Genomic DNA, 14,145 nt, shown 5'->3' with positions numbered 1-14,145 from the left:
ATCTCTTAATACTGTTTTTCATGTTGCTAACACCTCAGATTTTCTTGCAAGTCAATCATATCATTAACTACATGAGTCAATACTAATGCAATATGGATCTTATGAGAATGGTGATGAAAGGTTTTCAGACAACAGCCAGAATTCACTCTCCTTTATAAAATGTCCTTAAAGTACCTGTTGATTGAAAAGCTAAGGGCATGCAGCTAATCAATCATACTAGAGAAATACTATCAAAGTTGTAAAAGTAAAGGCAACAACAAAAACGTCTCAGCTGCCACATCAGCAACCATAAAACATTTGTTATTTCAGCAACATTGAATTATATACCTTACAAGGAATTCTATACTGGTGATATTATAGAGCAGAACTAAGGAACACATCCAAGTTGTCTACTACAACTTAGGAACATCCTTCCCCATTGTCTCATAAGAGGAAGAATAGTTATTATGAAGTGGGAAGGAATCTACATGCTAAGTCTTCAACTTGCAACCAAATTCTGAAAATCATTAAAACTGATTGAGTGAGTAGTTGGGCACAGTTGGCTCACAACTGTGATCACAGTGATTCAAGAGGCTAAGGTAGGAGGATTATAAGTTCAAGGCCAGATTCAGCAACTTTCCAAAGTCCTACCTCAAAATTAAAAAATGAAAAGGGCTGGAATGTGGCTCTGTGGGTAAGAGCCCCAAAATTCAATCCCCAGTTGAATTTTTTAAACAAAAACAAAAACTGAGGAACAGAGTAAAAAGGCAAAGAAAAAAACTTATGTGTGAGTGTGCGTGTATAGGAGGGGTGCACACATCTAAATTTGCTCATGTGAAATACAACAGAAAAAAGCTTATTAAAAAGTCCTCTTACAAGCCAGGCACAGTGGTGAATGCCTGTAATCCCAGAGACTCAGGAGACTGAGACAGGAGGATGGAGAGTTTAAAGCCAGTCTTAGCATCAGGGAGGCGCTAAGCAACTCAGTGAGACCCTGTCTCTAAATAATACAAAATAGGGCTGGGGATGTGGCTCAGTGATTGAGTGCCCCTGAGTTCAATCCCCAGAACCAAAAAAAAAAGTCCTCTTACAATATGTCAAAATACATCTACTGTCAAGTGTAACTAATAATCAGAATTTTTAAAAATAAATTTTAAAAAGTCCTCTTGTAAAAATTCTAAGAATAGACAAACACAAGGAATATCAATATCAGTATTTAGGCAATTATAAATGCAAACTTTTGTCTTGCCTATTTTGGGCATGGTGGTGCACACCTGTAATCCCACTAGCTCAGGAGGCTGAGGCAGGAGGATTGGGAATTCAAAGCCAGCCTCAGCAACTTAGCAAGGCACTAAGCAATTCAGTGAGACCCTGTCTCTAAATAAAATATAAAAATGGGCTGGGGATGTCACTCAGTAGTTAAGTGTTCCTGTGTTCAATCCCAGATACAAAACAACAACAACAAAAAAAAAAAAAACAGAAAGAGGGAAATCCATAAACTCAGAATTTATTAGGAAAAGGAGGTTAGTACTGCACTAAGAGGAACTGGAGATTTTTGCCAACTGAGTTAAAGCACGTATCTTCTCCATTCTTTGGAATCTCTCTAAGAAATACTCCTCCCTGTCAGTCTTTCCCCATTCAACCTTCCAGTTCCACAGGTTTCATAGAAATTTCTTATAATTTCTTTAAAACTAATAATAAGTCAACTACTCAAAATAACTCCCTAAGCCTTTTTCTGCCCACCCCCACCCTGCAAGAAAACAAAATAAAACAAAAAAATAGACTTGATCTAGCTCTCAGTCTGCACACCAGCAGTCCTTGGAGTCAAAGATGGGGGCAGTGTCTAAGGCAACTTTTTATCTTTGCAAGCTGCAGGCCATCACCGTGCAAGCCTCACTATGAGCTGCATACTTCTTCCCTGCATCAAGAGAATCTTCTCCTTCGGATTATCCAAATTATATTTCCCATTCCATTTACTGTGCATATGCAATATAGTGGCCAATGCCATGGGTTTATAATAACCAGACATTATAATAAGGTGATTCAGCATACGACAAATATGTTTGGCGCTCTTGTGGGAAATTCCATGACCATGTCAACCTTATCCCTCTGGGATCTGTTATTAAACAAACCAGGGGCAGGGGCAGGGACTACATACATGTTAAGCTTCTTTGTGGCTTGCTCATGGTTCTTACAATTGGAAAAGGGTCCCTGAGACTCAAAAGTTCAATGTCACTGCTATACATTCCTTGTAGCTTTCTTCTTCTGAGGCTGCAGCATATTCACATAATTCTCATAAACCTCACAATCTTGTTTTGTGTTCTTAATGAATTTCATTACCTTAATGAATAGCATGTGTGGATTAAGAAGTAATTTTAAGACGTTTTCCATCAATTGCATGTGAATTTATGTCAGTTGTTCCACGGGAGTTCATGGGTCTATGGCAAAAAGCCTTTTCAGGAAAAGGCTGGAATAGGATTTTCTTTGGCATGGCCCTAGCTGGGTCAAGCAGGGCTTCCCCACTCCCTTTAAATTTTAAAAATGTCTCTGCCATTCTCCCATTGCTCTATTTCTTCTTCTTCACAAGTACCCCTAACTCCCAGGATAAGTACCAAATTCATCAGACAAAGGGTGCTTTAAAGAGTAGTCAATGTATTCACAAATAGCCTAGGATAAGCACTCAAGGGTTAATTGGTGCTTTGGGGCAGAAGTCAGCAATAACTAACAATGTAAAGAGGAAATAATCAGCTGCCTAATATTCTCTCTCTCAAAAGGACTGTAAGAGTGACAAATTCAGAGCTTCAGTGGTGAAGATCTCAGCCATGAGGATTATCATCCTCATATATGTTATTGACTAGTCTATCTGGAAATTTTATGGACTTGTGTGTATACACATATGCAGCCTCCATATTTTCTAAAGCAATGCCAAAGAGTTTAAACAAATCATCACATATTTCAGACACAGCATCACTGGCACGTCCAACCTGGCTTTGAATATATATGGGACCATGTAAGCAATCGTTCCTGAGCATATCTATTCATCCTCTTTCCCCCCTTTTTACCCCCATAGGACTATCCCAACTGATTTCAGTCTTACAGGCATCTTCACAAAGAGTCTGTGATGCAGTGGTCTTCAAGCTCTGTAAAACTCCTGGAACAAGTATTTCTCAAGTTTTCTAAATCCACTGTCTATGAATGACACACATTCCTAACAAGAAAAGTCAGATTCCTTTAGCTACTGGGGTCAACCTGAGCCATGGACTATCTTAAGTTGGGAGCTCAATTTTAAGGGCTTAGCTGCTCATAGGTATTATTCATATACTTACTCCAGAGCCAAGTCTCATGCTCAGCAGGAATGCTAAACAGCTTCCCATTCATTCCTCAAGAGCTGCAATGGTGTCTGATCTGTTGAAATGGCACCTCAGCAAAATGGGGAGGGGGGAGGGGGTCTGTTCTCAGAATACTTCAGTTAGAGCAAACACTTGGTAGGGCTTAACAAAGAGATCATACTTTTTTTTTTAATGCTTTTGTTGGCCTTCTGTACAACTGACAAATTTAATAATATACTTCAGGCCTCAGTGCAAAATACAAAACAGTTCACCAATTTAAATATTATTTTTAAGACTTGATTAAGGATTTGAAGATTCCAAAACTATCTATTAGGTCAGGAACAGGATGCATACATTTTACAATGTATATATTCCAGCTAAGTCCATATGCTGCTTCCCTGTTAAACAACAGGTTGTCAAATATCATTGCATTCCCCTAACCCTCTGGTGTGTACATCAAGTTCCAGGCTTGGAACTCTATATCTCTTGGGCTAGCCGCTCTCAAAAAGACCCTGCATCCCACCACACGTCCACTGGTTAGTCTCAGCTAATCCATATAGCCACCATAACACGCTGTCCTATATATTTAAGTGCCCAAGTCCTGTTGTTTAATATGATCCCAAGAGTCTTTCAGAGCTTCCTAAAATTCTAAAATAACAAGTTCCAGGCTCATTTTTTTTTCCATCCCTCCAAGAGTCATTTATTTCTCTAAGGAGCTATGGATCCCTCAAAGACAAAACAATATTTAATCTAGATGCTAGAACTAACTATTAATTGGTACGTAGCTATCACTGTTTCTAGACCTTGTCAGTGTTTACATTAAATTTACATGAAAATCTTATGAATAAAAAGCAACTTACAGGCAAAGGAAACAGCTTCCCATTTACTTTTATACATAGACTATTGGGATAGTTGTCTTCTTGAGGACAACTTGTCTCTGCCAGGCAAAGTCTGCATTTAAAAAAAAAAGAAGAAGAAGAAACCTCTCATAAATAATGAATCTGAACATGTTTATATGTTTTAAAATTTAGGGTCACATATACAAAGGTAACAAGTGTAAACTTATAGTTAGAAAATTTCAAACTCACCTCAGCTGAACTTGGACTGTATAATCTCTCCTACCACCTGGCAAAAAATCCCTGTTGGAAAGAGAAATAGAATAGGTTAAGAATATAGAATAAGATTCCACAGGAACACTATCACGGGGGGGGGGGGGGGGGTGTAATTATTCATTTTTATTCTTACTTGTTAAAACATGAAATCTAGCCTGCCAACCGTATAAACCTTAATTAAAACACTCTGATGATAATGTTCATTGACTTTTAGTCATGTCTTTTCAGCAATTTTAAGGTATTTTCAATTCATAGGAACTCACAATACAGTATTTACTTCAATAGACAACAAATTTGTTAACATGAAAAGAAATATGCTAGGTTCTGAAAAAAATTAACAAATTTCTGTACTTAGCAGTTTTCCACTCTAAGATTCTAATCACTTGAAGATCTTGCTTGTTTAACATAAAAGTCCATTCACTAGATATTCTAACGATTTGAGTATAGTCTCTCATTACATTTTACAGCTATCCAAGTTATTCTAATATAGAACTAATGCTTGCAGTATCAACTTCTCTATACAATAGCAACTTCATAATTAGTATTCAAATTAATACACATAACCTCTTGCACTTTCTAGATGAGAAACAGAGTTCTATATAAAACACCTCTGGCACCGAACCCTCTAAACCCTTGCCATTCAAAATGGAGTCCACAGCAAAGTAGCACTAGTATCTTTAGGAGCTTGTTAGAAATGCAGACTCTCTGTCCCTATCCCAGATGTATGGAATTTGAATCTGCATTTTAACAAGATCACCTGAAGATATACCTTGTAGTTAACAAGGTATCCTTAGCCATTATCCTAAATCTTGCACTTTGTCAGAGAAAAGATCATTAACAGTAGTACCTAAAGTAGTACATTTTACCCTCACTTTATTCTGAGATAGTCTGTTCATTGTTTCCAACTCTGTACCTTGATGGAAGGCAGTAAAGCACAGCATGAGCTTTATGGTCCTAAGCTAAAGGACCTTGAGTAATTACTTAACCTTTCTGTGTTTTGGTTTCTGTATTTGTTAAAGACAGAAAACTACTGCTTCTACCACATTAAATTGTTGTGATGATTAAACATGTTAACACAAGAGCTGTGCTCAATAAGTGTGAGCAGCTGGGTACCAGTGTTTCCTCTCCTCCCACTGTCTTCCTTGCCACTAAAAGGCTCCACTGTTTTCAAGTGTCTCTTCAAAACACTCCCATATCCTAGACAATACTGACCTCTTCTGAGCAACTCATATTATTCCACTCATTCAAATCAAGAAACATTTCAGTCTGGGCACTGGGGGCGTCAGAGATAAATAAAACACAGTATTTGCTTCAAAGGACTCATGACAGTAGTATACATATACATAACAAAACAATATATACATATACATATATATACATATATACATATATACACACACACACACACACATAACAAAACAAAAGTGTGATAAGTGCTATAGCAATGTGGAAACTTAATTTTTGTCTTGAAAGTTCAAGGCAGTTATCAGAAGACCAATCAAATAGGGTTTATACAACAGTGGTTCTGCCTATTTCTATTTAGTGACCCCACTTGTGTTGTGATTCTCAATAGAAAAGTGAGGATCAATTAGAAATGCCTTAAGTATCTTGTTAGGTTGGGGAACATAATCTGAAAAAAAGAGAAATGACAGGAGATGAGCCTAGAAAAGTAGAAAACCTATTCAGAATATAAGTTGCTAGAGAAAACTAATGGAAGATAAGATGATTAAAAAAAAAAAAAAAAAGTTGGGCAGAGCAAAATGTAAAGAGCTGCCAGGCAATGAAGTGTGGACTTGATGAAGCAGCACTACCAGGTTTTTGAGTACCAAAGAGAAAAAAACAGAACAGGCTTTAGAAAGATCACATGATCAGCTAGGAACCAAAGTTAGGAGACCATTTCAATTGTATAGGCAAAAGAAGAGAACTTGAAAGCTAATTAAACACAAATACTGCTAAGAGATACTTCAGCATAAAGTATTCAGTAGACCTCAAAGCCTGACTAAACACAGGAAGTAAATGAGAGAAGAGGCATTTTTGGGTGGGTGCTCAGGTTTTGGAATAGTGCAATGGGATAGTTGTTGATGCTACTCATTGGGATAAGGAGAAGTAGAGCAAGTTATAGCACCCCTCTTCAAAAGACCCACTGAGGTGGTGAGGTTACTCCAGTTTTACATATTGGATAGATAAGAATGAATGAGGTTTAGTCACTAGTCCAGCAGCATATAGACCTAGGTGGTTAAGCCAAAATTCACTTTTTTGTTGTTACTGGAGACTAAACCCAATGATACTTTACCACCGAGCTTTACCCCCAGACGGGTGTGTGTGTGTGTGTGTGTGTGTGTGTGTGTGTGTGTGAGAGAGAGAGAGAGAGAGAGAGAGAGAGAGACTGACTCTTATTAAGTTGCCCAGGGCCGTGCTAAATTGCTGAGGCTGGCTTTGAACTTGTGATCCTCCTGACTCAGGCTCCTAAATCAGGGATTACAGGCATGCACCAGTACATTGGGCCAAGATTCACTTTCTAGTTGGTATTACTCTAAAAATTCTACTAGCTTCTTCAAAAGTAGAGTTCCGTGGTTAAGTTATAACTCTGGAAAGTGATGGAGAAGAATCAATACAGTGTTATCAAAATAATGGGAGATGGTCTATGAACAGTGGGATAATACCAAGAGGCCTTGTGTCCTGACAGATCCCAATGCTATCAATGAATGGGGACTACAGCAGGAAATACATCAAAGAAAAATGTCCTTGCAGCCAATTTATTTTTCAAGTTTGTCACTGATATATGGAGTACAATCTGGACTACAGCAGAAAGTCAATAAATGTGCTGCATTAAAGGAACAAAAGACAAGCAAGTCTGAAAAGTAGGCAAGTTTAATTTTAGATGTGCTGTGTTTGATGTGCTTGTGAATCATTAAAGTAGGCTCAATGAGAAAGGACACTGGAGAGAGAGAGCGGTGATTTTCAACTTCCAATATAAAAATAACAAAAGCACATACAAAGAAACTGACAGAGTATCAAGAAGAGAATCACAAATTGATTTCTGAGAATGAGCAGGAAAAGTCAACGGGAAGACCTAAGGAAGAATGATTAGAAATGTGGTAGTACCAAATGGAAGTCCTGAAGTCAAGAAGAGAGCTGAGGCCACTCACTGATGGATCTTTACATGATATAAAACAAAGGGAGGAGGGGAAGAGGGAAAAAAGGGAGGGAGGCAAGAAGGGAGGGAGACAAGGAAGGAGGCAGGGAGGGAGGGAGGGAGGGAGGGAGGGAGGGAGGGAGGGAGGAAGGAAGGAAGGAAGGAAGGAAGGAAGGAAGGAAGGAAGGAAGGAAGGAAGGAAGGAAGGAAGCTAGCTAGCTGAACCTGAATATATTCACATCTTTATACTAGACCTTATTATCTCTACAGGCAAACGGGAAGAGTCAGACACACAGCAGTGGTTTTCAAATTTGCTCACAGGAAACGCCCAGAGAGCTTTAACGATCCCTGTTTTGGGGATATAGGTATAATTCAATAATAAAGCACATATACAGTATGCATGTGTATGGGTTTGATCTCCAGCACCACAAAAACCACTGTCTATCCTAGGAGATTCTAATTTAACTGATATGGGATGAATCCTGGGTATCTGGCATGGATTGGATTTTCTTAAAGCTCCCCAGTTGACTCTAATATGCAGCAAGTTTGAGAACCATAGGGATAGGCATGGTTAAATGTTACCACTAGAAGCAAGAATGCAAATGAAACTTTTTTGTTGTTGTTGTTTGAAAAGCAGAAACTGTGATAATTATAATTATGAGGGGAACCACGGCTGTGGAGAAGTGATCAATTCCCAATTCCATGGGGAACACAAAACCAGAAGATAAGCCTGGAGTATCTTGGATATCAGAAAGTATAAAGGTGCTTAAAAGTGGATCTGGGAGGGAGAGGAACATTAAAAGGGCATTAAAGCCAATTTGAAAGAACTACCAACAGCCAAAGATAGAACAATTGAACCACAATATAAATCCCTATGGCACTGAGTTAAACCCATGGAACACCTATGAAACCACACTGATATGAATTCCTACATACATAAATAAGGGAGAAGGGACAGTTCTTTCCTACAAAAGAAAAGCTCCAATGTAGAAAAGAACAAGGATAATAGAAAATCATCACTGAAACACACGACTATTTTGCTGAAGACAAGATTCACAAATGAATAATGAACTAGAGCAAATGTCTGAGGAGCAACAATATATGCCTACTCTGAAAGTATCTCCCCCAAGGTAGTTATTAATAAGAAACTCAATAACTACAGTGCAAAAATCTGGTACATAGTACCTTAACCAAACAAACCAAAGTTAGTATCACCAAAAATAAAACAGATCAATATTATGTAGTCCCTGGTATGAAACACCAAGAAGGGAATATAACTTGAGATATTATCAAAAATGCAAAAATTTCAGCAGTAACAAAATAAAAGACATACCGAAACTGAGGGCAGTCAACAAAATGCCTGACCAGTACTCTTCAAAAGTATCAGAAGTCAAAAAGACAAGGAAAAACTAAGAAACTTACTAAGTAAAAAAAGAAATTAAGGGCTGGGGATGTGGCTAAAGCGGTAGCGCGCTTGCCTGGCATGCGTGCGGCCCGGGTTCAATCCTCAGCACCACATACAAACAAAGATGTTGTGTCCACCGAAAACTAAAAAAAAAAAATTCTCTCTCTCTTAAAAAAAAAAAAGAAAAGAAATTAAGATGATATCACAATTAAATGTAATTTAAAATGAGATTTAGAAACAGAGTTCATTAGTTAAAAAATTAGCAAAATCTGCAGTCTACAGTTTGGTTAATATTATTGTATCAACATTAAATTCAAAAGTAATATATGAACCTTGTTTGAAAACTAAAACAATTGAGCAAATATGAATATGGACTGGGTATTATCTGTATTAAGGAATTATTAATTTCAGTGATTATGTTCAAAATTAGAGCTGAATCTTGAAATATTTTTGGATTAAATTATATAATGCCTGTGATCTGCTTTAAATGCTTCAGGAAAAAAAGGAAGGAGGGAGGTCAGATATAGACAGCCAAAACATTGATAATTATTAAAGCTTGGTAATAGGCAGCAAACTTTCACTTCCATTTATTATACGGATTTTTTTTTTTTTTTTTTTTTGCAGTGGGAGTTGGAAACTGGAGATTTATCCCAGGGGGCAATTTAACACTGAGCTACGTCCCAAAGACTTTATTTTTTCTATTTTGAGACAGTTTCACTAAGTTACTGAGGCTGGCCTTGAACTTGCAATCCTCCTGCCTCAGCCTTCAGAATCCTGAAATTATAGGCAGCACTAAGGGGATTTTTACCAATTTACTATGTAGCTCTGAAAAGGTTAGGCTTTGTAATTTACATGTGATGCATGTGGTCTTTATCTTTTGAGGGGGGATTATAAACAGCCACTACTTTAAAAAAAATTTTATATTAGGGTTAAATATACAATAAAAAAATAATTTTTCCATTATAATCATTCTTTTTTTTTTCTTTCTTTTTTTTTTTTTTATTGTTGGTCGTTCAAAACATTACACAGTTCTTAATACATCATCTTTCACAGTTTGATTCAAGTGGGTTATGAACTCCCAACTTTACCCCGTATACAGATTGCTGTTTCACATCAGTTACCCTTCCATTGATTGACATATTGCCTTTCTAGTGTCTGATGTATTCTGCTGTCTGTCCTATTCTCTACTATCCCCCCTCCCCTCCCCTCCCCTCCCCTCCCCTTTTCTCATCCCTGCATTATAATCATTCTTAAGAGTGCAGGTCTGGTGGGCTAGGGTTGTGGCTCAGCCACAGAGTGTTCGCCTAGCACATGCAGGGCCCTGGGTTCAAACCTCAGCATCACATATAAATAAATAAAAGGTGTTGTGTCCAACTACAACTAAAAAATTTAAAAAAAAAAGTGCAGGTCTGTGGCAGTAAGTACATTCATATCGGGCAACTATCACCACCATCTATCTACAGAACATGATTAATACTTTCAGTTTAAAATTCATGGGTTGAGGTTGTGGCTCTGTGGTAGGATGCTCACCTAGCATGTGCAAGGCCCTGGGTTCGATCCTCAGCCACCACATAAGAATAAATAAATAAAATAAAGGTATTGTGTCCAACTACAACTAAAAAATAAGTATTAAAAAAAAACAAAATTAGTCATCCATTTCTTATTAGTTAACATATTCACATAATCCAAACACCAAATGTATTAAAGAAAGATATAAAGAGTCCCCATAATTCTGCTCCCAGCTATCTAGTTCCCTTCTCCAGAAGCAGCTAGAGTTTTAAGTGATATGTTTACTTACATATTTATGTACTTAAAGCAAATTCTCCCACACATTTAGAATAGCACAGTTTGCAAGTGTTCCTCACTTCATTTGCTTAAAAAATTTCCTTGAAGTATGAACCTCTAAATCTCTTACTCTAATCTCCTTTATTCAAAGCCAACCAACATCTTAGTCAAGTTTTCCCAGACTGTTACTACAGGTAACAGTTATCTTCTCCCTCCTATAAATCAGCTCATCTGTCATTACTAAACAGGTTCTTTTCATATGACACCTTGCATCAAACACTTTATGAAAATGAGCTGATTTCCTCTTACAATTTGCACTAAACTTGGTAGAAAAGGATCATGTCATATAAAACATCTTATACCTAATGAACACTTAACAAACACTGCTCCTAAGTAAGAGCTTATCAAAAGAAAACAAAACTAAGAACTAATGATATAAAATATGATTTTTGTCTATTTTGTTAGTTGATTTCTTAAATGTCCCCTAAGATCCCTACAAGTTACCCTTTCTATGTGTGCACTACTCTTTGGGACCTCAAACTTTCCAGGGACAGATTATAAAATCATTGAGAATTTTGTTGAGACACATAATTTTAATAAAATTTAATAAAAATGATATAATTAGTCAAAGAATCTAAAGTTGTGTCCCAGAGTCTTCTACATAACAACAGTCCATTTTCAAGATACTTCATATTTAAGAGTTTAAGGTCCATAAATCTGAATCCACCACCTAGGGAGACTTAATATGCAGCTTACAGATTAAAGATGGCAACATTCGGCTATAAAAAAACTTATAAAATTATGTTAAATATAGACTTTCCCCCCAAAGTTAGTAAACTATAGCACCTTATATAAAGAAGTTATTATTAACACACACACACACACACACACACACACACAAAAAAAAAAAAAAAATATATATATATATATTCATTTTAGCAGCTTGAAAATTGTAAAAGATAACTTTAGACTTCTCTCCTGTATCTTCAATTGTTTTTTCCTTATATTTGCCCTTTTCCTTTCCTATTTAGCAAGATTTGACCTTCCATTTCAGGATCTTTTTGCGGTCTTTGTCCAGTTTTAGTCTGGTGATAATGACCATTCTGGGGTGAATGCTCACATGGACAGCTCTTGTGCCATTAGCCTTTTCCCATCGCCACATTCAATGCACATGACAAGTTTGTTCCTATAAATCCAAACTACTTTGCCAATCTGCTAGCCTTTACAGTGTCCTCACACAACCTGAACTTCATTATCCCTTTGATTGCACACAGATCAAAAGTTGTGCTTGTGCACAACTTTTGCCTCTGCTCTCAGGAAGGAGGGAAGAACATAATCATCCAGTGAACATGGGAAGAGGCATTAAGACACCTTTGAACAAAGGGTTGAACTTCATTTTGGCCGCTTCTACTTCAGCAATGGCTACAAATAAGAATGGCTACACATGGCTTCCAGTTTTCAAGATGATTAAGTTTAATTTGAAAAGTTTACCCTACAAATTACCTTCTCTTTCCTTTTACTTCTCTTAATTCATTTACTCTTTACAAATGTGTACTTTTAAGATTCTATTTTCCAAAATAGGCAAGGGTTAACAGTACTTTTCTAATTGCTTTTAGATTTCAAGTAATTTTTTGGTCAGTATTTTTTTTTTAGCTTACTTTGCTCTAAACTTTAAGATTTTTGTTCTTATTGAAAAATAAATATTAATTATGCTCACTTTACTTTAAAAAATGCTTCAGTTTGATATTATGAAGTTGATGGTCATCCTACCTTTGGGCTTTTATCACAAAATTTTTTTTTTAAATATTTATTTATTTATTAGTTATTGGCGGACACAACATCTTTGTTTGTATGTGGTGCTGGAGGATCGAACCCGGGCCGCACGCATGCCAGGCGAGCGCACTACCGCTTGAGCCACATTCCCAGCCCTTATCACAAATTTTTATGTTTAATATTTGGAAAATATTTTTCATTTAAAAAATTGCTGTGCGATTTTGTGTAGTTTAGTGGTGAGATGCTTGCCTATATGTAAAAGGCACTGTGTCTGATTCCCAGCACTGACAAAACAGGAAAAACATGTGTTGCCAAATGTGACTTAAACAATTTAAAAGATAGTGAGGTTTCAATTCAAAAGTTAAAATTGTTTCTAATATGGAGTATTTATTAAATATTTGACTAATTTTCAAAGTATACTCCCCTTGTTTAAAAGAGAAAAAGTCCAACAGTTATGAACTGGACAGTATACCCACAAAATTGTCATGCTGAAGCCCTACCAATGTGAGCATTTGAAGACAAGATTTTTCAAAAGAGGCAATTAGGGTTAAATGAAGTCTTAAGGGTGGGTCCCTAAACAGAGCTGGTATTAAAAGGAAGACTCCAGGCATATACCTGGTACAAAGAAAAGGTCATGTAAGGAGATACAGCAAAATGGGTAAGCTAAAATGAAAGGCCTTAGAAGAAATTTGAACAGAAGCCTCCAGAATTTTGAGAAACAAATTTCTGCTATTTAAGCCAACCTCTCTGTGCAGCCCTTTGTTATGGTAGCCCTAAAAGACCAATATACAACATTAAAGGAGAAACATACTCCAAGCATTCCTCTTACCTTGATATGCATATCTCTCTAACTTGTTGAGGTGTCAAAGCAAAAATAAAAAACTTCTCTTGAAATCGCTGAATACTGCTTTGAACTGGGGAAAAAGAAAGAATATTTCAATAACAAATCAAAGGATGTCAGCACCTGTAATAACCTGCAAATTTCTGAAATGTTTGAAATGAAAATTATAAGTAATCAAGAATTTAGTGACCAAGAAATTACTAAACTGTACTGATCTTAGAATTTTGAGTGAAGTCACTTCAACTTGGTTTTAATTATTTTAAGCACTTAATCTTTATTCTAAAACACAAATTGTAATATACTATTAAAAATAACAAAATCCTTTAAGATTATATTTCATCCTTCCAATAGTACCATCTAATAAAAGTCTCAGGAAGTAAACTGTCCCCTGGGGGAACTCTATCTAAGTGTATTTTGTATTTCTTTGTTATGCTTTGTATTCAGTGCTTTATATTTAGTATCTCTGAAAAATTTAAATCTCACAACTTCAAAGTTATGTAATAATTATGTATTAATTATTTGCTTACAATTTACTTACTGAATTCATTCTTCTTAATTCTAATATGAAAAGCTGAAGTGTATTTATGACTTCACAAAGTTCTGCAACAGATTTTTTAAATGTTTTACTGGTACATTATAATTATACATACTAGTTGGATTCATGACATTTTTGTGTAACAGATTAATAGTGATGAATTATCCATTGATATTCTAGTACCTATTAAAACAAAACAAATTTAAAAAGCTATTATAGAAATTTTAAGTCTTCTGCTTCCCAACAAGTA

The 14,145-nt window shown here is 36.3% G+C and overlaps 1 protein-coding gene across 11 annotated transcripts in view; it reads right to left on the bottom strand.

Annotated features, from left to right (window-relative positions):
- Pias2 (protein inhibitor of activated STAT 2) overlaps window positions 1-14,145 on the bottom strand; it is a 99,633-nt gene that overhangs the window by 49,126 nt on the left and 36,362 nt on the right. For all 11 annotated transcript variants that reach the window (XR_013429579.1, XR_013429578.1, XR_013429577.1 and 8 more), the window contains 3 exons: window positions 13,349-13,433; window positions 4,397-4,447; window positions 4,169-4,259 (listed from right to left, as the gene is read on the bottom strand). Coding sequence is in view for 8 of the 11 variants with exons in the window: in XM_078030084.1 (XP_077886210.1) it covers window positions 4,169-4,259; window positions 4,397-4,447; window positions 13,349-13,433 (227 nt within the window). In the remaining 3 variants the exon portion in view is untranslated. The remainder of the gene's footprint in view (window positions 1-4,168; window positions 4,260-4,396; window positions 4,448-13,348; window positions 13,434-14,145) is intronic.

This window comes from Ictidomys tridecemlineatus, chromosome 13 (genome assembly GCF_052094955.1).
Source record: "Ictidomys tridecemlineatus isolate mIctTri1 chromosome 13, mIctTri1.hap1, whole genome shotgun sequence".
NCBI classification, from domain to species: Eukaryota; Metazoa; Chordata; class Mammalia; order Rodentia; family Sciuridae; genus Ictidomys; species Ictidomys tridecemlineatus.
This window is presented reverse-complemented; position numbering and strand designations above follow the sequence as displayed.